Source organism: Oncorhynchus clarkii, chromosome 7 (assembly GCF_045791955.1).
Source record: "Oncorhynchus clarkii lewisi isolate Uvic-CL-2024 chromosome 7, UVic_Ocla_1.0, whole genome shotgun sequence".
Classification (NCBI taxonomy): domain Eukaryota; kingdom Metazoa; phylum Chordata; class Actinopteri; order Salmoniformes; family Salmonidae; genus Oncorhynchus; species Oncorhynchus clarkii.
The window spans coordinates 6,129,535-6,154,911 of record NC_092153.1 but is presented as its reverse complement, the minus strand read 5'-3'; the positions used below and the strand labels follow the sequence as shown (position 1 = coordinate 6,154,911).

The window sequence follows — 25,377 nt, the reverse complement described above, 5'->3', positions numbered from 1 at the left end:
TTTAATAGCATGAGCCACTATTGGCCAAGCCTTGTCTGTTTAATAGCATGAGCCACTATTGGCCACCATGCCTTGTCTGTTTAATAACATGAGTCACTATTGGCCAAGCCTTGTCTGTTTAATACTATGAGCCACTATTGGCCACCATGCCTTGTCTGTTTAATAACATGAGCCACTATTGGCCAAGCCTTGTCTGTTTAATAACATGAGCCACTATTGGCCACCATGCCTTGTCTGTTTAATAACATGAGCCACTATTGGACAAGCCTTGTCTGCTTAATAACATGAGCCACTATTGGCCAAGCCTTGTCTGTTTAATAACATGAGCCACTATTGGCCACCATGCCTTGTCTGTTTAATAACATGAGCCACTATTGGCCAAGCCTTGTCTGTTTAATAACATGAGCCACTATTGGCCAAGCCTTGTCTGTTTAATAACATGAGCCACTATTGGCCACCATGCCTTGTCTGTTTAATAACATGAGCCACTATTGGCCAAGCCTTGTCTGTTTAATAACATGAGCCACTATTGGCCAAGCCTTGTCTGTTTAATAACATGAGCCACTATTGGCCACCATGCCTTGTCTGTTTAATAACATGAGCCACTATTGGCCAAGCCTTGTCTGTTTAATAACATGAGCCACTATTGGCCACCAAGCCTTATCTGTTTAATAACATGAGCCACTATTGGACAAGCCTTGTCTGTTTAATAACATGAGCCACTATTGGCCAAGCCTTGTCTGTTTAATAACATGAGCCACTATTGGCCACCATGCCTTGTCTGTTTAATAACATGAGCCACTATTGGCCAAGCCTTGTCTGTTTAATAACATGAGCCACTATTGGCCAAGCCTTGTCTGTTTAATAACATGAGCCACTATTGGCCACCATGCCTTGTCTGTTTAATAACATGAGCCACTATTGGCCAAGCCTTGTCTGTTTAATAACATGAGCCACTATTGGCCACCATGCCATGTCTGTTTAATAACATGAGCCACTATTGGCCACCATGCCTTGTCTGTTTAATAACATGAGCCACTATTGGCCAAGCCTTGTCTGTTTAATAACATGAGCCACTATTGGCCACCATGCCTTGTCTGTTTAATAACATAAGCCACTATTGGCCAAGCCTTGTCTGTTTAATAACATGAGCCACTATTGGCCACCAAGCCTTGTCTGTTTAATAACATGAGCCACTATTGGCCAAGCCTTGTCTGTTTAATAACATGAGCCACTATTGGCCACCAAGCCATGTCGGTTTAATAACATGAGCCACTATTGGCCAAGCCTTGTCTGTTTAATAACATGAGCCACTATTGGCCAAGCCTTGTCTGTTTAATAACATGAGCCACTATTGGCCAGCAAGCCTTGTCTGTTTAATAACATGAGCCACTATTGGCCAAGCCTTGTCTGTTTAATAACATGAGCCACTATTGGCCAAGCCTTGTCTGTTTAATAACATGAGCCACTATTGGCCAAGCCTTGTCTGTTTAATAACATGAGCCACTATTGGCCAAGCCTTGTCTGTTTAATAACATGAGCCACTATTGGCCACCATGCCTTGTCTGTTTAATAACATGAGCCACTATTGGCCAAGCCTTGTCTGTTTAATAACATGAGCCACTATTGGCCACCAAGCCTTGTCTGTTTAATAACATGAGCCACTATTGGCCAAGCCTTGTCTGTTTAATAACATGAGCCACTATTGGCCAAGCCTTGTCTGTTTAATAACATGAGCCACTATTGGCCAAGCCTTGTCTGTTTAATAACATGAGCCACTATTGGCCAAGCCTTGTCTGTTTAATAACATGAGCCACTATTGGCCAAGCCTTGTCTGTTTAATAACATGAGCCACTATTGGCCACCAAGCCTTGTCTGTTTAATAACATGAGCCACTATTGGCCAAGCCTTGTCTGTTTAATAACATGAGCCACTATTGGCCAAGCCTTGTCTGTTTAATAACATGAGCCACTATTGGCCAAGCCTTGTCTGTTTAATAACATGAGCCACTATTGGCCAAGCCTTGTCTGTTTAATAACATGAGCCACTATTGGCCAAGCCTTGTCTGTTTAATAACATGAGCCACTATTGGCCAAGCCTTGTCTGTTTAATAACATAAGCCACTATTGGCCAAGCCTTGTCTGTTTAATAACATGAGCCACTATTGGCCAAGCCTTGTCTGAGCCCACCTCTCCTTCTTTTCCTCCTTTCTTCTGTTTGCTTCTCCGCTTCTTGTCTTTCTTCTGATCCTTGCGGTCTTTCCCACCCTTCTTATCTTTATTTATGTTGTCTTTCCTCTTCTTCTCCTTCTCTTCCTCTTTCGCTGCTAATTCTGCAGCGACCTATCAGGAACAGACATGAGATGAGCATAGAAAAGGAAACGGAGTGTTTGTTAACTGTCTGTAGATTAGATGAGGACCATGGGTCATTAGTCTACCTGGTCAGGTGTCTTCTGTGCAAATATGGCTGTTGATCCTCCATCCTCAGCATTGGGGAAGTCAGGAAACTTTCCAGTGGCATCTCTACAATAAATAGCATGTTTTAAAGATACTTGCTGTTCTTAAATTATCATTACAGATATATCATTCTTGATGAATTGTACTATGTCACACTGAGAGTTAGATGGCAGACCTCCAACAAGGTCACCAGAGGGCAGACCCTCCTAATGGTTTACTAAATGCCTCAGATACTTCCACTAATTAGGGGTGGTTCATGTCATGGAGCAGTTATCTCAATGTGGAGAGAAAATAATCACCCGACCAGGAATTGCTCTTTGGAACGCCAAACTATGTATCCCTCACTTCCCTTCCAGCTCTCATTATCCTAAACCTTAGAGCAACCCTGTGAACCAACGTTTAGCTTCCAACTTCCTTCAAATCTGGTCCTCTCCTCTTGGCCTCAAAATGTTTGTGTTCTCATCAGACAGGTTGAGGAAGCTGTACCAACAGGGTTTAGATTCTCATCAGACAGGTTGAGGAAGCTGTACCGACAGGGTTTAGATTCTCATCAGACAGGTTGAGGAAGCTGTACCAACAGGGTTTAGATTCTCATCAGACAGGTTGAGGAAGTTGTACCGACAGGGTTTAGATTCTCATCAGACAGGTTGAGGAAGCTGTACCGACAGGGTTTAGATTCTCATCAGACAGGTTGAGGAAGCTGTACCAACAGGGTTTAGATTCTCATCAGACAGGTTGAGGAAGTTGTACCGACAGGGTTTAGATTCTCATCAGACAGGTTGAGGAAGCTGTACCGACAGGGTTTAGATTCTCATCAGACAGGTTGAGGAAGCTGTACCGACAGGGTTTAGATTTTCATCAGACAGGTTGAGGAAGTTGTACCGACAGGGTTTAGATTCTCATCAGACAGGTTGAGGAAGTTGTACCGACAGGGTTTAGATTCTCATCAGACAGGTTGAGGAAGCTGTACCAACAGGGTTTAGAGTTTAGACTACCCTGGAGGGTGTGACCACCTCATCCATCCGTCACGGTGCTTATAATGTTGTCAGCAGCTCAGCCGAGGTCACAGCAGAGGGCAGGGCCGTGGAGGCCAGGCTGGAGCCTGAGACACTGGGGATGCGTCCCAAATGGGCCCATAGGACTCTGGTCAAATGTAGTACACTATTTAGGGAATAGGGTGCCTTTTGGGATGCAGACTGGGGCTGAATGTGGAGGCCAGGGCCATTGTGGGTCATTGCTTCGTCCCCATGGGAGCTGTTCTCTCTCTGTTCACTCCCCAGGGCTCTCCAGCCTGGATGACTTATGTCCATTGTTCCTGCTCTACTGGGTAGGCAGGCAGCATCCACCGCTGGCCAACCATAAATCACCCTGGAATGCACTAATAGGCAGCTAGCATGGAGGGGAAGACACACACACATGGAGGGAAGACACACACACATGGAGGGGAAGACACACACATGGAGGGGAAAAGACACACACATGGAGGGGAAGACACACACACATGGAGGGAAGACAAACACACATGGAGGGAAGACACACATGGAGGGAAGACACACATAGAGGGAAGACACACATAGAGGGGAGACACACACACATAGAGGGGAGACACACACATAGAGGGAAGACACACACACATGGAGGGAAGACACACATAGAGGGAAGACACACATAGAGGGAAGACACACATAGAGGGAAGACACACATAGAGGGGAGACACACATAGAGGGAAGACACACATAGAGGGAAGACACACATAGAGGTGAGACACACATAGAGGGAAGACACACATAGAGGGGAGACACACATAGAGGGAAGACACACAGAGGGGAGACACACATAGAGGGAAGACACACAGAGGGAAGACACACATAGAGGGGAAGACACACAAAGAGGGAAGACACACATAGAGGGAAGACACACATAGAGGGAAGACACACATAGAGGGAAGACACACATAGAGGGAAGACACACCTAGCCACTGACTGTGACTCCTTTCCTCCGGCCATATCCTGCACCTAACAGCCATTAGGCCTCACACGAACACTCTGTTTTTGCTCTTGTCCTCACCCTCCCCTTTTCCATTCCAACCTCCTCTTCATGACACGAACAGGGATAGATACATACTGGTGGTGAAGGGTTTGGCAGGAGCCAGGAAGAGTCTATGGGTGTGATAACCTCAGAGACATGGCAGTGAAAGAGGCAGGAGTTAGTTTGGGCAGAGAGAGAAGATAACACAGAAAAGAAACAGCTACTGTGAAAGAAGACAGACTTCCCTGTTGCCTGCCTGTCTCACCGGCACTCGATAAACCACTGTCTGATCTGCTCCTGCAGGGTTTCCCGTAGGTCAGGGCCGTCCACGGCACGCACAGACTCCTTGATGCTGACCAGGGCCCTCTGATACTCAGCCTCATTCTCCTCCTGGACCAGCCTGCGAGTCGTCTCCACCTGCTGGGCCTTCAGCTGGGCCACGCTGGGCCTCTGCTGCTGTTGCTGTTCTGGAAGGACCTGAGGACCAGACACAGCTATAGAGATTAGTGGGGGGAGGCAGCTTAAGCCCCACCCTCTTTAACATATCTATCAACGAATTGGCGAGGGCACTAGAACAGTCTGCAGCACCCGGCCTCACCCTACTAGAATCTGAAGTCAAATGTCTACTGTTTGCTGATGATCTGGTGTTTCTGTCTCTGACCAAGGACGGCCTACAGCAGCTCCTAGATCTTCTGCACAGATTCTGCCAGACCTAGGCCCTGACAGTAAATCTCAATAATGGTGTTCCAAAAAAGGTCCAGTCGCCAGGACCACAAATACAAATTCCATCTAGACACCTTTGCCCTAGAGCACACAAAAAATGATACATACCTTGGCCTAAACATCAGCGCCACAGGTAACTTCCACAAAGCTGTGAACGATCTGAGAGACGAGGACCATCAAAAGGAGCATAAAATTCAACATACCAATTAGGATCTGGCTAAAAATACTTGAATCAGTCATAGAGCCCATTGCCCTTTATGGTTGTGAAGTCTGGGGTCCGCTCACCAACCAAGAATTTACAAAATGGAACAAACACCAAATTGAGACTCCGCATGCAGAATTCTGCAAAAATATCCTCAGTGTACAACGTAGAACACCAAATAATGTATGCAGAGCAGAATTAGGCCGATACCCGCTAATTATCAAAATCCAGAAAGATTTTCTACAACCACCTAAAAGGAAGCGATTCCCAAACCTTCCATAACAAAGCCATCACCTACAGAGAGATGAACCTGGAGAAGAGTCCCCTAAGCAAGCTGGTCCTGGGGCTCTGTTCACAAACACAAACACACCCCACAGAGCCTCAGGACAGCAACACAATTAGACCCAACCATATCATGAGAAAACAAAAAGATAATTACTTGACACATTGGAAAGAATTAACAGTGGCAGAATACCTGACCACTGTGACTGACCCAAACTTAAGGAAAGCTTTGACTCAGTACAGATTTAGTGAGCATAGCCTTGTTATTGAGAAAGGTCGTCATAGGCAGACCTGGCCAACAAGAGAAGAAAGGCTATGTGCACATTGCCCACAAAATGAGGTGGAAACTGTGCAGCACTTCCTAACCTCTTGCCAAATGTATGACCATATTAGAGAGACATATTTCCCTCAGATTACACAGATCCACAAAGAATTTGAATCCAAATCCAATCCAATCACAGCAGCAAGATTTGTGACCTGTTGCCACAAGAAAAGGGCAACCAGTGAAGAACAAACACCTTTTATTTGCCTTTTGTAATTTAACTATTTGCACATTGTTACAACAATGTCTATAGACATAATATGACATATGAAATGTCTTTGTTCTTTTGTAACTTTTGTGAATGTAATGTTTACTGTTTTAATGTTTATTTCCCTTGCTTAGGCAATGTTTCCCATGCCAATAAAGCCCCTTAAAGAGAGAGACAGAGAGACAGACAGACAGACAGACAGGGAAACAGATTTAGCACAAAGGGAAGATAAACATAGTTACCATGGCACCAAGGCTTGTCTGGTTATCACCACTGGTACTGATTGGCTGACCTTCCCAATACAGACGTGCCTGTGTTTATTGACTCAGAGTAACCCTGCCCCTTTGTTACCCAACACAGTCCTGGTAGAGGGAACAGTGAACAAGCACACCCACCATTCCCAGAAATATCATCTCCTCCAGCCGTTCTCTCCTGGTCCTCTTCCTCTGACTGTAGCCCCGCCAAACCTGGAACATACCAGAACAACAGGACAGCTAGGACATGACACAGGACACCTGGAACACACCAGAACAACAGGACAGCTAGGATACAACACAGGACACCTGGAACATACCAGAACAACAGGACAGCTAGGACACAACACAGGACACCTGGAACACACCAGAACAACAGGACAGCTAGGACACAACACAGGACACCTGGAACACACCAGAACAACAGGACAGCTAGGACACAACACAGGACACCTGGAACACACCAGAACAACAGGACAGCTAGGACACAACACAGGACACCTGGAACATACCAGAACAACAGGACAGCTAGGATACAACACAGGACACCTGGAACACACCAGAACAACAGGACAGCTAGGACACAACACAGGACACCTAGAACACACCAGAACAACAGGACAGCTAGGATACAACACAGGACACCTAGAACACACCCGAACAACAGGACAGCTAGGATACAACACAGGACACCTAGAACACACCAGAACAACAGGACAGCTAGGATACAACACAGGACACCTAGAACACACCAGAACAACAGGACAGCTAGGATACAACACAGGACACCTAGAACACACCAGAACAACAGGACAGCTAGGATACAACACAGGACACCTAGAACACACCAGAACAACAGGACAGCTAGGATACAACACAGGACACCTAGAACACACCAGAACAACAGGACAGCTAGGACCCAACACAGGACACCTAGAACACACCAGAACAACAGGACAGCTAGGACCCAACACAGGACACCTAGAACACACCAGACAAACAGGACAGCTAGGACCCAACACAGGACACCTAGAACACACCAGACAAACAGGACACCTAGAACACAAAAATACTTACCTAGAACCCAAATCAAGACACACATAGAACATAAAACGAGACAAGTAGAACACAACACAAGGGGACAGACAAAAGGGGATTTTATAACCAGCATGCCCATACTGCATTGCATGAACAGCTGAGAGCTGAGCAGAGCCCGACAAATGCCAAACACTCAGGACCTGGGGGCTGGCAGGCAGCTAACATCCAGGAGACAGACACTCAGGACCCGGGGGCTGGCAGGCAGCTAACATCCAGGAGACAGACACTCAGGACCCGGGGGCTGGCAGGCAGCTAACATCCAGGAGACAGACACTCAGGACCCGGGGGCTGGCAGGCAGCTAACATCCAGGAGACAGACACTCAGGACCCGGGGGCTGGCAGGCAGCTAACATCCAGGAGACAGACACTCAGGACCCGGGGGCTGGCAGGCAGCTAACATCCAGGAGACAGACACTCAGGACCCGGGGGCTGGCAGGCAGCTAACATCCAGGAGACAGACACTCAGGACCCGGGGGCTGGCAGGCAGCTAACATCCAGGAGACAGACACTCAGGACCCGGGGGCTGGCAGGCAGCTAACATCCAGGAGACAGACACTCAGGACCCGGGGGCTGGCAGGCAGCTAACATCCAGGAGACAGACACTCAGGACCCGGGGGCTGGCAGGCAGCTAACATCCAGGAGACAGACACTCAGGACCCGGGGGCTGGCAGGCAGCTAACATCCAGGAGACAGACACTCAGGACCCGGGGGCTGGCAGGCAGCTAACATCCAGGAGACAGACACTCAGGACCCGGGGGCTGGCAGGCAGCTAACATCCAGGAGACAGACACTCAGGACCCGGGGGCTGGCAGGCAGCTAACATCCAGGAGACAGACACTCAGGACCCGGGGGCTGGCAGGCAGCTAACATCCAGGAGACAGACACTCAGGACCCGGGGGCTGGCAGGCAGCTAACATCCAGGAGACAGACACTCAGGACCCGGGGGCTGGCAGGCAGCTAACATCCAGGAGACAGACACTCAGGACCCGGGGGCTGGCAGGCAGCTAACATCCAGGAGACAGACACTCAGGACCCGGGGGCTGGCAGGCAGCTAACATCCAGGAGACAGACACTCAGGACCCGGGGGCTGGCAGGCAGCTAACATCCAGGAGACAGACACTCAGGACCCGGGGGCTGGCAGGCAGCTAACATCCAGGAGACTGACGCTACTCATGATAACACCTGCCCCCCCCCCCCCCCCCGTAGAAGAGACCCCTCTCTTTGTCTGGTCTGCTACAATGATATCTCCCCCCACATAGACGAGGAATGTAACTCTACTGCAGGGAGGAATGAGCCTCTATGTATCAGTCACAGTGGTGGTGTCATCTGATATAAAAGTAGTGTCCTGTTCTACCAAGGTGCTGCTTACAAAGTCAGGTTTGTCTAACAGTGTTTGATCGATACCGTCCCTTGTGCAAGACAGGGATTAACATTGTCCCAGCGCTCTGACCTGAACATGAACCCTAACAGGTCAGGTCAACAGAACCACTTGTCACTACCTCAGCCATGCCACATTATTATAACGATACATGATCCAACCTCTCCATAAAATATCTACACACCCGATTCTTCCGTGAAAGCAATGTGCCCAGCGGCTTTGTTAGGCCAGAGATGGTTTACACTTGGGCCGATGAGAGAGAATGGTGGGGGGAACTGAAAGGGAGTCTGAATTTTAGGTGTTTGTTTCCATGACCTTGCTGATCATGTAATGTGATGACCCCGCGTTTTGACATCTGGGTGTCAGTACGAGAACATCTAGGTGGTACTCTGGTTCTGAACCAACCAACAACAGAGAGGTGACATTGAGATAACATTGTTGAGATGGAGTTCTTGTGCCTTTTTGCAAAGCAGGCAGAAAACTATATCACTCGGACCCATGTCTCCATACAAAGTAAAAGCAGCCATCGATCTGGACTTGGACTCAGTCCAAGTGTCTAGCAGAGTTTTATACAGATGGTATTCTGTTACCCATCTTTGAGCAATTCATCAAGAGGTGGTTTGGCTTTGACTAGAGAGAGTGGGATGAACTACAGCCCTCTGACTAGAGAGAGTGGGATGAACTACAACCCTCTGACTAGAGAGAGTGGGATGAACTACAACCCTCTGACTAGAGAGAGTGGGATGAACTACAACCCTCTGACTAGAGAGAGTGGGATGAACTACAACCCTCTGACTAGAGAGAGTGGGATGAACTACAACCCTCTGACTAGAGAGAGTGGGATGAACTCCAACCCTCTGACTAGAGAGAGTGGGATGAACTACAACCCTCTGACTAGAGAGAGTGGGATGAACTACAACCCTCTGACGAGAGAGTGGGATGAACTACAACCCTCTGACTAGAGAGAGTGGGATGAACTACAACCCTCTGACTAGAGAGAGTGGGATGAACTCCAACCCTCTGACTAGAGAGAGTGGGATGAACTCCAACCCTCTGACTAGAGAGAGTGGGATGAACTACCACCCTCTGACTGGAGAGAGTGGGATGAACTACAACCCTCTGACTAGAGAGAGTGGGATGAACTACCACCCTCTGACTAGAGAGAGTGGGATGAACTACAACCCTCTGACTAGAGAGAGTGGGATGAACTACAACCCTCTGACTAGAGAGAGTGGGATGAACTACAACCCTCTGACTAGAGAGAGTGGGATGAACTACAACCCTCTGACTAGAGAGAGTGGGATGAACTACAACCCTCTGACTAGAGAGAGTGGGATGAACTACAACCCTCTGACTAGAGAGAGTGGGATGAACTACCACCCTCTGACTGGAGAGAGTGGGATGAACTACAACCCTCTGACTAGAGAGAGTGGGATGAACTCCAACCCTCTGACTAGAGAGAGTGGGATGAACTACAACCCTCTGACTAGAGAGAGTGGGATGAACTACAACCCTCTGACGAGAGAGTGGGATGAACTACAACCCTCTGACTAGAGAGAGTGGGATGAACTACCACCCTCTGACTGGAGAGAGTGGGATGAACTACAACCCTCTGACGAGAGAGTGGGATGAACTACAACCCTCTGACTAGAGAGAGTGGGATGAACTACCACCCTCTGACGAGAGAGTGGGATGAACTACAACCCTCTGACTAGAGAGAGTGGGATGAACTACAACCCTTTGTGACCATATTAAAGTACATTTCCAGGGAAATCTCACTTTTAAAAGTTAACTCATACTCAAATAATGTTGTTAACTTATCCAATACTTGTATTTGTGGACAAAGTATAAATTGGGGAAAAAAACACTTTAAAAAAAACCAACTCAAACTTGTATCTCAAACAGACCATTTCAAAAATGCTTATTATTTCCTTATAGAGGATGATGTCATCATCCTGAGGATGAGCTGGCCAGTCAGTGGTCTACTTGCATGAATATTTTTAATGCCCACACCATTCCAACACAGAAAAGCTGCGTTTTAACATACTTAATAAATGAAAAGGGAAAACTATTTCACTCATGTTGTAATTAACTATAAGTAATATTTAATAGAAATCTGGAAACACTGGACACTTACTTTAACCCAGTTAATCAGCTTCCCTGACTGTTGGCTGTGTCTTTAGTGGTTCACTCGTCTTAAAACATCAGTCAGTACTGTTCAACAGCAATTGGAGATGTAGGCCTGGTATTGAAAGTAAAGTTTGCGGACAAAATATGAGAAACGAAACAATAAGTATACTACACTCCTTACCTTCTGAATGCATGTGGCAGCCTGGTCGGGGTCCAGGGTGCTGATGGGTGTTTGGCTCTTGGCCTGGCTCCCTTCTTCCTCAGCCTGCCGTATCTCCTTCATGAAGCGATGCCTGAGCCGACCCTGCCGTGCCCGCTCACAAACCTGAAGGACCCGAACAGCTTCCTCCAGACACATGGTCTGAACCGACACCTCCTGACACAGACAGCAGTATAGACATAAGAGGGACAGGACCTCAACACTGTGAGAGTAATGTTAACCTCCTCCCCAGGCATACAACTTGGGGAAGAAGGATCTGCTGTGTGAGACTAGAGTAATGTTAACCTCCTCCCCAGGCATACAACTTGGGGAAGAAGGATCTGCTGTGTGAGACTAGAGTAATGTTAACCTCCTCCCCAGGCATACAACTTGGAGAAGAAACATCTGCTGTGTGAGACTAGAGTAATGTTAACCTCCTCCCCAGGCATACAACTTGGGGAAGAAGCATCTGCTGTGTGAGACTAGAGTAATGTTAACCTCCTCCCCAGGCATACAACTTGGGGAAGAAGGATCTGCTGTGTGAGACTAGAGTAATGTTAACCTCCTCCCCAGGCATACAACTTGGGGAAGAAACATCTGCTGTGTGAGACTAGAGTAATGTTAACCTCCTCCCCAGGCATACAACTTGGGGAAGAAGGATCTGCTGTGTGAGACTAGAGTAATGTTAACCTCCTCCCCAGGCATACAACTTGGGGAAGAAGGATCTGCTGTGTGAGACTAGAGTAATGTTAACCTCCTCCCCAGACATACAACTTGGGGAAGAAACATCTGCTGTGTGAGACTAGAGTAATGTTAACCTCCTCCCCAGGCATACAACTTGGGGAAGAAGGATCTGCTGTGTGAGACTAGAGTAATGTTAACCTCCTCCCCAGGCATACAACTTGGGGAAGAAACATCTGCTGTGTGAGACTAGAGTAATGTTAACCTCCTCCCCAGACATACAACTTGGGGAAGAAGGATCTGCTGTGTGAGACTAGAGTAATGTTAACCTCCTCCCCAGGCATACAACTTGGGGAAGAAGGATCTGCTGTGTGAGACTAGAGTAATGTTAACCTCCTCCCCAGGCATACAACTTGGGGAAGAAGGATCTGCTGTGTGAGACTAGAGTAATGTTAACCTCCTCCCCAGACATACAACTTGGGGAAGAAGGATCTGCTGTGTGAGACTAGAGTAATGTTAACCTCCTCCCCAGGCATACAACTTGGGGAAGAAGGATCTGCTGTGTGAGACTAGAGTAATGTTAACCTCCTCCCCAGGCATACAACTTGGGGAAGAAGGATCTGCTGTGTGAGACTAGAGTAATGTTAACCTCCTCCCCAGGCATACAACTTGGGGAAGAAGGATCTGCTGTGTGAGACTAGAATAATGTTTAATATTTTATTCTACATCCACACTATATATCTAGGCTGAGGTAACCGTATTTATTTTAATGAATTTCATGGTAATAATTGTAATCATTTCTTACATAAGGGAGTCTGATAGTGTGTTTCTCTAACCTGCTCAACCTGTTCAATGTGTCCCCCTTTAGCCATGACATGAGCCAGCATCTTCTCTCTGTCCCGCAGCACACGCATCTTCTCTCTCACAAAATACTGAGGGATGGGCACCTCCAGGTCCTCCTGCAAAATATAATATTGCATAAATATTTCTCTGTCGTTGTGTGTGATTAAAAAGGTAGAATCTCTGAGTTAAAGGGGTGAGTTCCAAATACTTTGAAAATGACTGTCAGGATACAGAAACTCCTTTTCCTCATTCCCCCTTCACGTCCTATCACTCAGTCCCCGGTACAGTACCACTGACTCACAGGTGTCAGCTTGAGGTCCTGCAGCACATCATCAAAGTAGTGGAACTCTGAGAACTCCAGCTCCACCATCTCGTTCTTGAGCTCCAGGATTCTACCCATCACGCCGTCCAACACGTGCCTGACCATGCGTCTCTTCTGGGGGTGAACTATCTGGTCGTAGACAGCCTCCAGGCTGCGGAAGATCTGCAGGTACTTCAGGTAGAAGGTGGCCAGGCCCTGGAAGACCTGCAGCCGGTCCTTCAGCGGCCGAGGGGCAGTGGGAGGGTGCTCATCCACCAGAAGGTCCTCCAAGGCTCCATGGGCCTGGACCCACATCCTGGTGTAGGAGCTGAGGAGAAGGACAAGGAGGAGAAGGGGAAAGAGAAGCAGAAGGGAGAGTGAAGGAGGAGGAGGAGAAGGGAGAGTGAAGGGGAAAGAACAGGAGGAGAGAGAAGGTGAAGGGGAAACAGAAGGAGGAGGGGAAGGAGGAGAAGGGGAAGTGAAGGAGGAAGAGAAGGGAGAGCGAAGGGGAAGGGCATATCGTATGTGGGTGGACATATTGGACATATTTCGAGGGGAGGGTTCTCTTTCTTACTATGTCTGGCTCTTTCTCTATCCCTTTTCTCTCTTACTTTTCTGGACGGATCAAGGCCAAGGTAGAACCGTCACCTGCTTCAGGATAGCTGCCCTTGGCAGAGCTGTCTCTCCAGGTAATGTCTGATAAGTACCATTAAAAGGATTGAAGGATTCTAACACCTATTTCTTGCACTTTGCAGTAGATTGTCAATAACCCTCTCTTTGTCATGCAGTAACTGGCAGGTGTCTGTCAGTCAAAACCTTCAAACAAGCCTAACACCACCTGGCTAAAACACCTGGGAATGAGAGGGGTGCAATTGTCTTCTAGGTCATAGTTGATATTTACTGTAGGTATAAAAATACCTTCCTACCTCAGCCTAGCTGTTGTAAAAATGTGAGTTTGTTGACACATAGAACAATCAATGCCATGAAGAAAACAAAAATGGCCGCTAGATATCCCTAATGTCACTCCCTAACAGCCATCAACAAATAACCATTATAGGCCTACAGATGTAGGATCTTAATTTGACCCATATTGTCGCAGCAAAATAATCCTGTAGCAAATTACGCTCCTACATCTGTAAACATGTAATTATTTTCTCTTGTAACTTTTAACATAGTTGCTGCCTCTGTATATCTAAAAGAGCTGAGGCTTACAATGGTGAAACCATGCTCCTTTCATATTCCTATGAGGCCTATGTCATTACCCTAAAGGCAGCATTTCCATGGCCCACTCTTGTTAAAGGGACTGGTTGAATCAAAGCTGCCAGGGGTCAGTGGGTGGGAATGGGGGAGGTGTAGTGAAGACTAGGCTGAAAGGACATTTCTGAGGGGGACATTACAATAAAAATTAGAGGGTGTTGGGGAATTCAACCAGATACCCAACTAGTGCCCAGGCAACAACGCTGTTAAGTCAAAATAATTCAAAGGACCCCCAATGAAACCCCAAAAACTACAAGGTCAACAAATCAGAAAGGCTTAAATCGGTCAGGTGACCAGGAAATAAAGGATTAGGCTTTATTTAGTTTATTTTGTTTCACATGTCCTCAGTGAGTAGACATACATCTGTGAATAAAGCTGTGTGGTAACATTTCAGTAACAACATCTAGGGATGGGAAATATAGCTCAGACTAACTGCTTTTGAAATGCTTAGCCAGGTTGATACAAACATGACTGTCTGTTGTTATGGGAACAGCAAAACACAATGTAGACTTCCTCTCTCTTTCGCAAACTGCTGCTCTCCCATAGCCCTTTTAATAGTCAGGAAATCATAAAGGAAGTATGACCACAACTGAGTAAGTGGTTGACTCTGTTTAGAGTTGTGCAGTGCCTCTCCTGGAAATGTCTGTGGGTGTCATTTGGATCTTTCCAAGTGTCCTATAGACCTATATAGTCTAGCCACAACATTGGTTACAGAATTTGCACAATATGAGATACATCATGTAAATAAAACAAAATAGAATACCTGTGTGACATTCTTGAGTGTAATTCCAGGAGCTATGTTTCCAATAGAATTGTGAGTTCCGTTTTTCTTGATGCACTATAAGGCTATTAATGCACAAGCATTGCATTGGGCGGCAGGTAGCCTAGTGGTTAGAACGTTGTACAAGAAACCGAAAGGTTGTAAGATCGAAACCCGAGTTGACAAGGTAAAAATCTGTCCGTCAAGGCCGTTAACCCACTGTTCCTAGGCCATTATTGAAAATAATAACTTGTTCTTAACGGACTTTCCTTGTAAAATACAAAATTACGCATCGGATGAAATTGAAAACATCTCACTTTAATTTCCAAATTAAAAATTGGGGTATTTAATGATAATTGCTATATTTACGTTAATGTAGGGGAAACACCGCTCTTCTAGATCGGTTCAATCCTTGGGATGTTCAGACTCAGAAACCGTTCGGCAGTCAAAACATGGGTCAGACAGGTGCTTTGGAGACACGGTTCAAATCTCTATCACACAAAACAGGAGCCAATAACATCGCATTTGATGTGGGAAAATATCGTCATACTCTCAAATAACACAGAATAAGATTACAATTTTAAACACGAATCATTTTAGATTTGTTTTATCAATAAAATCACACTGAAGATGCCATACTATACCTATTTTTCAATTTAAAGACTTCGCCAAAAAGTTATGCGCTTCCCATCGACTGAAGCGTGTTTGCTTTCTTGCTGTGTGTGCGCCAGAGCGTCTAGCAACGAAACGCCACGCCTGCGCAATGAGGTTTGACCAAACGATCGCTCGTGTCGTTTAGAACTATAGCAGAAGAGATGTTGCTCTCACTTTACCGGCAGCAAATGAATTTATACAGAGCATTCCTTTCTCTTTTTTCAGTCTACATATTCCCAAGTTGTTTTTCTAAAGTTGTTGACAATATTTAGTCAACATTACCAGCACATGTAAAGACACGTCACTATATGCACGCTTAGGCAAATGAGCTGGCTGAAAACAGAGATGTATGGCTTTCTAATGTGCAATATCAGCATACTGTAAAATTCTATTTGCAGTGAACGCATCAATAGATCCTAAGGACATCCTTTATCCCGGTGGTCCCCCAAAACAAAGGCTGATTATGAGTGCTATATGATCCGTCATGTGTGCCTGCCATGGTATATTGAATAACTGAATGGTGAGATAGACAGTAACATACAGGTGCTACAGCCTGTTGAAATGAACTTTCCACACGTTCACTAATGGCTACATCAAAAGTAGCAGATAGGCTAATGTTTGAAGTGGAACGGTATTTCAGATAACTTATATATAAACTCATCTTATCAATGATCCACAGTTACATTTCATTTTCCGCTGACATGTTTTATATCATTAAAATAGAGGTTTAAGGACACAACATGGGCAGTTATGTAGCCAACTGTAAACTCATAAGGTGGAGGGGAGAGGGGTGCTTTTTACCGAATCTCACTGGATTCCCCTCTGACGGGCCCAAGCCAGGTGGGAACAACCTCAGAAAGTACCCGAATCTGGCGTTGGCTTGCAGGATATCAGAGACTGGCCCTGATGGTTCTGTCAGATGCAGTGAGGATGGACATGCATTGTTCAACCAGGTGCAGCACCCTGGCTTTGTCAGTCAGACACAATCTATCTACTGTATCAAATTCCCTGGCAAACAAACATCCATCCTTCCTTTCTAAAATTACACAATACATTGGCAAATATTTCAATGAATAAAATTTCACATTGTGCTTTTTTTATATGGCATATGGTAAGATGTCTTGCCAAAATCAAGATAACAAGAGCCAAGCTGGCATAGGGCCTATGTGTTTAAACTCATCCCAGTAAGGCAGGTGAACAGGTGAGCTCCTAAAGAACGCCAAGCCTTTGAGTTTGTTCCAAGAAAGGTTAAAAATATATAGTTAAACACCAAAAACATTCACATTCTAACCACTAGGCTACCCTGATGCCTGCACATTATTATATAGACCTATTAATGCATTCAAAAGTATGTTTAAAAGTAGGCATAGACAATAATTCAGTGTAAAACATAGCCCACTGGCTAACAGTTTCTTGTAAATATTTTACATTGATTTTAGTCAATTATCTACCAATATTCTAATGAATTTAGCATAGGCTACTAAATTATAATACTATCATGATAATATATGGCCCTACAGAAAAGCTCGTAAGTCTATTATAAGAAATGTCCCCTAAAGAATTCAGCACCAACGCACCACCAGTATCGGAAGGTGATGGAATGCAAAGCAGCATACGCACTCCGTAGCCCACTGACTTTCAAATTGGACGTCAGACTTTTCAGTACTCGGACACAAATAACTAACTACTATTTATATCTCTATTATGTTGGTGGGAGTGGAAATCCGATGTTTCGCAAGTCCGTCGATTCCATTGTTTTTTTTTGCTGAAACCTCAATGAATCAGTTTTACCAAGCTGCCTAGTTGCCCTAGTAGGCGTTGCTCTCTGCAGTATTTAACAAGTGCACCGGGACAAAGCGAGTTAGTCTCGACAGAGCAGGAACCCGAGAGCTCTTCAGTCAATTTGCGTATAACCTACAGACTTCAATGGGCCTACTATAACCTCAATATTGACACCAGTCTAGGGACTCTCAAAAGCATTCACGGGGACATTCTGTGCAATTTCTGTGTTGACGGAGTTACAAAGGACACCGAAAGGCCTTTTGTAAGTAACCTTTAAATAACACTACCCATAGTGCATTTTATCCTACTTTTTCACTGACAGAAAATAAAATACATTTCGTTTTCATAGGTTATTATACTTTTTATAACTGGCATGTTATATGTTTGTTATTTGCTAGTTTTTCTTGAGTTTAGAAAACAAATGCTTCGACATTACCCAACCATTCCATGGCGCTGAGATTTGTTGTGCTCTGAAGTTGTCATACATTTGTAAAAGCGCCCCGGGTCTCACAGTTGGGGGTGTGGATTAACAGTGGGTTCTATCGGATTAACAGTGGGTTCTAACGGATTAACAGTGGGTTATATCCCCGCAGACTGGTCTACATTCAATCAGATCTAGATTGCCCTGTATGTAAGCAAATGATACGGCAATGGATAGACGCACCTAAATTGTGTACAATAACGTTCTTTAAAAAAAATCTTAACATATTGCATTATAGCTGACAGGTAGAGGTATAGCGTGTTCAGGAACTGTGGGTATGTTTATGTGAATAAATCACGCATCAAATAATTCATGGAAAAGTTCTGTAGTTTATAGTGTGTATTTCCGTTAACAAAAGTCGTTTATAGTAGGACAACATTCATCTACTGTATCTTCAGAAGACTTATGCACAATCACTAAAATCCCATTTAAGACTGACCCATTTTGGTCATTCACATATTCAGCTGATGGACACCGTTAAGAGCCTACCTTTCAATGCATTCATTTAGTACAGATGGTGGCAGAATTTTCACTGTGAAAAAGAGTGGGGAGAGAGAAATGTGTGTATGTGTGTGTGTGGGGGGGGGGGGTATAGTTCCTTGGAGGAGGAGGGAAACAGTTTAAAGTTGCAGGGTTTCTTCTGAGACAAGAACTAGAAGGGGGATTGAGAGGGAGAGGGAGGATGGAGAGGGGTAGGGAAGATGGAAAGGGGAAGGGAGAGGGGTGGGAGAGGAGAGGGGGAAGGGAGATGGGCAGGGAGATGGGGAGGGAGGGAGATGGACAGGGAGAGGGGGAGGGAGATGGACAGGGAGACGGACAGGGAGAGGGGGAGGGAGATGGACAGGGAGATGGACAGGGAGATGGACATGGAGATGGACAGGGAGATGGACAGGGAGATGGACAGGGAGCTGGACAGGGAGATGGACATGAAGATGGAAATGGACAGGGAGATGGACATGGAGATGGACAGGGAGATGGACAGGGAGCTGGACAGGGAGGTGGACATGGAGATGGACAGGGAGATGGACATGGAGATGGACAGGGAGATGGACAGGGAGCTGGACAGGGAGATGGACAAGGAGAGGGAGTGTATTATGCAGAGAGGAAAAAGCAGAAAAGACAGAGATGGAGAAAGACAGAAAAACAGTGAGAAAGACTGAGAGACTGAGAGACTCGGAGACTGAGAGACTGAGAGACTGGGATACTGGGAGACTGAGAGACTGGGAGACTGAAAGACTGAGAGACTGGGAGACTGAGAGACTGAGAGACTGGGAGACTGAGAGACTGGGAGACTGGGAGACTGAGAGACTGAGAGACTGAAAGACTGAGAGACTGAGAGACTGAGAGATTGGGAGACTGAGAGACTGTGAGACTGAGAGACTGAGAGACTGGGAGACTGGGAGACTGAGAGACTGGGAGACAGAGCGACTGAGAGACTGGGAGACTCTGAGACTGAGATACTGGGAGACTGAGAGACTGAGAGACTGGGAGACTGAGAGACTGGGAGACTGGGAGACTGAAAGACAGAGAGACAGAGAGACTGGGAGACTGAAAGACAGAGAGACTGGGAGACTGGGAGACTGAGAGACTGGGAGCGAGAAAGAGAGTGGAGGTGTGTATAATATGTGTATACTGGATGTTTGTTTGTGTGTTTGTGAGTACGTGAGTGTATGTGAGTGTGTTTGTGTGTGTCTGTGGTTGGATGTAATATTGGGGTGTGGTGGTGAGAGACGCTGTGTCCACACGGGCAGCTCTTTGTGCCCCAGACGGTGCTAGCTGCCCTGGGGCCACTGGGGGCTAGAGGGAGGACAAGGGAACCCGGTGAAGAGCCACTCTGTTTGACCAGTGAAAACACAACAGATTTACAAGGACTGGGGTCCTCAAAAGGGCCGCTGTGTTTTATGGCAGGTGGAGATGCAGCGTTTAATGTTATCCATTCCCAAATGGATGGAGGTGGGATTGACGGCAGTAACAACACCAAGCTTTCTGCAGCTTTTGTTATTATGTGACCCACCTCTCCCAAATGGGTCAGGCTTTTAGTTTTCATCTGTCAGGGATTTAAGGTCATCTTAAAGACAGCTGTCTATCTACTCATGTTACCCACAATGCTTTTAAGGCTATATGGTAATTCTGTTAGATGAACAAACATCTGGCTAACGTTATAAGCAAATAAAGAAACGATTCAGTTGTTTGATGGTTAAATCCAGTTCATCTGTTTCAATTGCATTTATATTAGTTCTATTTGTTTTACAGACATGAGGTATAAACTCTGAATAGTCTGAACATGTCTTATAAAGTATAAACTCTGAACATGTCTTATAAGGTATAAACTCTGAACAGTCTGAACATGTCTTATGAAGTGCTGTATTCCATGAAACAGGCAGTAAAAGCCAAGTCGTGAGAGGTTTTATCAGTGTGTGAAGGGCTACCCAGCAGCACCAGTTACATCCTGTGTTCTCTGGTCTCATCTGATGTGAATCTCTCTGGCTCGCTTCACATCTCTCTCTCAACAACACGGCCCTCTGACCCCTCACCCTGGAACTGTCGGTTCAAAGGAAAGGGTCATGACATGATGCCGGTTCACTGTTTCTAGTGAAGAACGGGACCGTTCACCTTCCATACCTTCCATAGACAGACACACACACACACACACACACACGCACACATACACACACACACGCACACACACACACACACACACACTCCATCCTGTCCATATCTCAATCGCAGGGTATGTTTCCCTGCCCGTGAAGTGAGGTATTCCTGGGTCGCATTGAAAGCGTCAGTACTCTCTTCACTCTCTTTGTGCTCAAGGCTAAGTGAATGTCGTTCAGAGGTCCTTGTGAGGTTGGGAGGTCCCTATTTCACAGTCATAAAAATGGATGTACACAAATACAATGGACTCATAAATGTCCATGCTCCACATGTACCTACAGTATTTAGTGATATTTATTTGATTTAGCTTAAAATGGACCATGCCACAGTTACATTTGAACATGGTATAATCTGAAAAGCACTTTATTTGATTTAGTAATAAATCATTTACTGGCTTACTTCAGTTCATAATTCAGTGGTAATACAGGCATAGTTGAAATAGTCCCTCAGCTCCCAGTTTGCAGTAGTCAGATTAGTCTCAGATGTGAGAATCTGTCTGTCTTAGACCATGATAACTCCTCCTTTGGCAGCGATGGCCCAAATCCTGCTTGTTATTTATGTACTAGGAGGAATTCTACTTGTTATTGATGTACTTGGAGGAACTCTGCTGGTAATTGATGGACTAGGTAGGAGGAACTTTGATTGTTACTGATGGACTAGGTAGGAGGAACTCTGCTTGTAATTGATGGACTAGGTAGGAGGAACTCTGCTTGTAATTGATGGACTAGGTAGGAGGAACTTTGATTGTTATCGATGGACTAGGAGGAACTCGGGAGTCCTGAGGAATGTCTCTGTCTAATGAACTAGAGGGAAAACATTGAGAACATTCCTGGACACAGCATGCGATCGGTCGAACCCCCTGACATCCCACCATGCCGCCTCGGACAGAGGCGCCATGCCCATGGGGAGCACAGGGGACATGACCCTCAGATTTATCCTGTAATAAAAAATACTAAAACGTCTCTTTAACACTACTAGCCACCTTGCAATTGTATGAAGTTGGCTTTAGCTATTTCAGATATGTTCCCAATCCCCCAACCCAGTAACTAGCTACCCAGAAGCCATTTCAGGTTATCAATCTAGTTGGAGTAGCTAGCTTGTCTAAAACCATCTTAGCTGGAATGCCGGCTGGCAAGGTTGGAAGACTTTAGAAAAGCAACCAATAACTAAATGTACTGAATAAGTCACACACCTTTCAATCTGTTACCCAGATTTTAGCATATTTAGTTTCTTTACAATAATAACCACGGTCCAGGAGGATACAGACAGCTCAAGAGGTATGCTTAGATATGCAAAAAAATAAATATATATTTTTTACGTAGAATTAAGCATGGAAAATGCTGTTTCAGGAGTTTGAAAAATGGAAGATTCTCCAACTTCAGGACCACCTAGCCCCCCCCCCCCCCAGACATCATCACATACTTTGTACCCTCAGATTTCGGGGGTCATTGACGCCCCTGGCCTCTTGAGATGTTTTAGATAACGCCTGTTGTCCCTCTAAACAAATTATTGTTTGACATATTTGGTCCATATGTTTGTGTGGTCACCCAGCAAATGTCTTGTTTTGCAAATGGACATATTTCCCCTCAGTTGATCCATTTGTTTTGCGCAAACTCTAACCAGCTAACTTCTTGCTTTACAGATTGTGGATTCTGGCTTTTTCACAACACAGCCTTCCCCCTACTGCGGTGAACGCCACCATGAGTCTGAGTGTGAACGAGCTGACGGAGCTGATGGAGATGTGGGCGGAACTTAACTTCACAGGGGACAACATGTCATCCCACCACGTAGAGGCTCTGCTGTGCCCGGCTGGGTTCAGCCACGCGGCGGTGCTCTACACCCTCTCCGTCCTCTACATCTTCATCTTCCTGGTGGGCCTGGCCGCCAACACCCTGGTGGTGTGGGTCAACCTCCGCTCAGAGAGGAACCGTTTTGAAACCCACCTGTACATCCTCAACCTGGCTGTGGCTGACCTCTGTGTGGTGGCTACTCTCCCAGTCTGGGTCAGCTCGCTGCTACAGCGCGGCCACTGGCCCTTCGGCGAGGCCGTCTGTAAGATCACCCACCTGGTGTTCAGCGTCAACCTCTTCGGGAGTATCTTCTTCCTCACCTGTATGAGCGTGGACCGCTACCTGTCCGTGGCGCTATTCGGCGACGGAGGGAACAGCCGCAGGAAGAAGGTGGTGCGGAGGGTGATCTGTATCCTGGTTTGGCTGCTGGCACTGGCCGCCTCCGTCCCAGACACTTACTTTCTGCAGGCGGTCAAGTCCACACACTCTGACGCCACCCTGTGCCGGCCCGTCTACCCCACTGACAACCCCCGAGAGTGGATGGTGGGCATCCAGCTTAGCTTCATCGTCCTGGGCTTCGCCATCCCGTTCCCAGTCATCGCTGTCTTCTACCTGTTATTAGTAAGCTCCATTGGCAACGCCAACTCAAACCAGGAGCGCCGCATCAGGTGAGTATCCCCCTTACACACACACACACACACACACACACACACACACACACACACACACACACACACACACACACACACACACACACACACACACACACACACACACACACACACACACACACACACACACACACACACATACACTTTATAAATCCAATCAATGATTAATCAATGATTATTTTCAGCCGGAAGATCATCCTGACCTACATTGTGGTGTTCCTGGTCTGCTGGCTGCCCTACCACGGAGTCCTATTGGTCGACACTTTATCTCTCCTCAACGTCCTGCCCTTCAGCTGCAGGCTGGAGAACTTCCTGTATGTGTCCCTCCACCTGACCCAGTGCTTCAGCCTCATCCACTGCTGCATCAACCCCGTCATTTATAACTTCATCAACAGAAACTACCGTTACGACCTCATGAAGGCCTTCATCTTCAAGTATTCCACCAAGACGGGCCTGGCCAAGCTCATTGACGCATCACATGTGTCCGAGACAGAGTACTTGGCCGTGGCGGCGGTGGAGAATAACGTGTGATTGGCCCGCTGGGAGAGGAAAATTGTCCCTGAGGGGAAAATTGTCTTGGACACACAGAGGTGATGTCACACAACTCACAGAGAACTGACTCTCTACCAAACGGACTCTATTTAAGGCCTGCTGAATGGGCTGAACAGTTAACTGACTGAATGCAGTCCCTGGGAAGGACATCTCAAGCACATTAGACGCACTGTAAAAGACCAAGACCAAATATGCTCTGTTTCAGTGTAACTCCCGTTTTGTTGTAATTTCCCCCTTTTTGAGTGAGTTTGGTTAACTTCTCCCTTTTTGAGTGAGTTTGGTTAACTTCCCCCTTTCTGAGTGAGTTTGGTTAACTTCCCCCTTTCTGAGTGAGTTTGGTTAACTTCCCCCTTTTTGAGTGAGTTTGGTTAACTTCCCCCTTTCTGAGTGAGTTTGGTTAACTTCCCCCTTTCTGAGTGAGTTTGGTTAACTTCTCCCTTTCTGAGTGAGTTTGGTTAACTTCCCCCTTTTTGAGTGAGTTTGGTTAACTTCCCCCTTTTTGAGTGAGTTTGGTTAATTTCCCCCTTTCTGAGTGAGTTTGGTTAACTTCCCCCTTTTTGAGTGAGTTTGGTTAATTTCCCCCTTTTTGAGTGAGTTTGGTTAACTTCCCCCTTTTTGAGTGAGTTTGGTTAACTTCCCCCTTTTTGAGTGAGTTTGGTTAACTTCCCCCTTTCTGAGTGAGTTTGGTTAACTTCCCCCTTTCTGAGTGAGTTTGGTTAACTTCCCCCTTGCCTAGTAACAGGGGTGGGGGGTCTTCTTGAGAAAGCACTTCTTCTGAACTGGAGACTTGGTGTCACCCAAACAGATGGTTCAACGACACCGTAAACACACACACACACACACACACACACACACACACACACACACACACACACACACACACACACACACACACACACACACACACACACACACACACACACACACACACACACACACACACACACACACACACACACACACACACACACACACACACACACACACTTCCCCCTGCCCTGGTCAGAGCCACAGCGGAGGGAGACGAGGTGCTCTCCCTGCCAGTGTTTATGTGAGCAGGCAGTCAGTCAACCAGACTCCATTACCCTGAAGGACCTGCCACTGAATCAAGCCACTGTGTTTACATGGAAATCAGGAATGTCAAACGGACTGACAGCCGAGACCAGAGTCAAAACTCTAGAGCTATATTTTATTTTGTATTCTTTATTCTGATCCCCATCAGCTGACTCTTAAGCAACTTCTGGTCTTCACTGGGGCCATAAAAAAGACATTACAAACACGAAACCAATCTGTAGAATGTGAGAAGTAGATGTATGTATGTTGATGTGTGTATGATGGTTAGTGAGGTGTCAATGTGAGAAGTAGATGTATGTATGTTGATGTGTGTATGATGGTTAGTGAGGTGTCAATGTGAGAAGTAGATGTATTCATGTTGATGTGTGTATGATGGTTAGTGAGGTGTCAATGTGAGAAGTAGATGTATGTATGATGGTTAGTGAGGTGTCAATGTGAGAAGTAGATGTATGTATGATGGTTAGTGAGGTGTCAATGTGAGAAGTAGATGTATGTATGATGGTTAGTGAGGTGTCAATGTGAGAAGTAGATGTATGTATGTTGATCTATGTATGATGGTTAGTGAGGTGTCAATGTGAGAAGTAGATGTATGTATG

General features: G+C 46.1%; 2 protein-coding genes across 2 annotated transcripts in view; one reads left to right on the top strand and one right to left on the bottom strand.

Annotated features, from left to right (window-relative positions):
* LOC139414048 (dynein regulatory complex protein 11-like) overlaps positions 1-15,173 on the bottom strand; it is a 49,444-nt gene extending 34,271 nt beyond the window's left edge. The window contains exons 1-8 of the mRNA XM_071161925.1: positions 15,126-15,173; positions 13,106-13,433; positions 12,798-12,920; positions 11,263-11,457; positions 6,611-6,688; positions 4,750-4,946; positions 2,438-2,522; positions 2,190-2,342 (exon numbers count right to left, since the gene is read on the bottom strand). Coding sequence (XP_071018026.1) covers positions 2,190-2,342; positions 2,438-2,522; positions 4,750-4,946; positions 6,611-6,688; positions 11,263-11,457; positions 12,798-12,920; positions 13,106-13,433; positions 15,126-15,136 — 1,170 coding nt within the window. The 5' untranslated portion in view covers positions 15,137-15,173. The remainder of the gene's footprint in view (positions 1-2,189; positions 2,343-2,437; positions 2,523-4,749; positions 4,947-6,610; positions 6,689-11,262; positions 11,458-12,797; positions 12,921-13,105; positions 13,434-15,125) is intronic.
* Positions 15,174-17,648: 2,475 nt separating this feature from the next.
* LOC139414047 (atypical chemokine receptor 3-like) lies at positions 17,649-24,199 on the top strand. Its single transcript, XM_071161924.1, has 3 exons — positions 17,649-17,820; positions 22,337-23,152; positions 23,341-24,199. Exons 2-3 carry the CDS (start codon positions 22,395-22,397, stop codon positions 23,684-23,686), a joined length of 1,104 nt encoding a protein of 367 aa, XP_071018025.1. The 5' UTR covers positions 17,649-17,820; positions 22,337-22,394; the 3' UTR covers positions 23,687-24,199.
* The last annotated feature ends 1,178 nt before the right edge of the window (positions 24,200-25,377 follow it).

What these genes read in the sequence shown, in the direction of transcription:
- LOC139414047 (XM_071161924.1), top strand. Translation starts at nt 22,395, where the DNA reads ATGAGTCTGAGTGTGAACGAGCTGACGGAGCTGATGGAGATGTGGGCG. An exon ending in AACCAGGAGCGCCGCATCAG is followed by an intron (nt 23,153 to 23,340) that starts GTGAGTATCCCC and finishes GATTATTTTCAG; the next exon opens with CCGGAAGATCATCCTGACCT.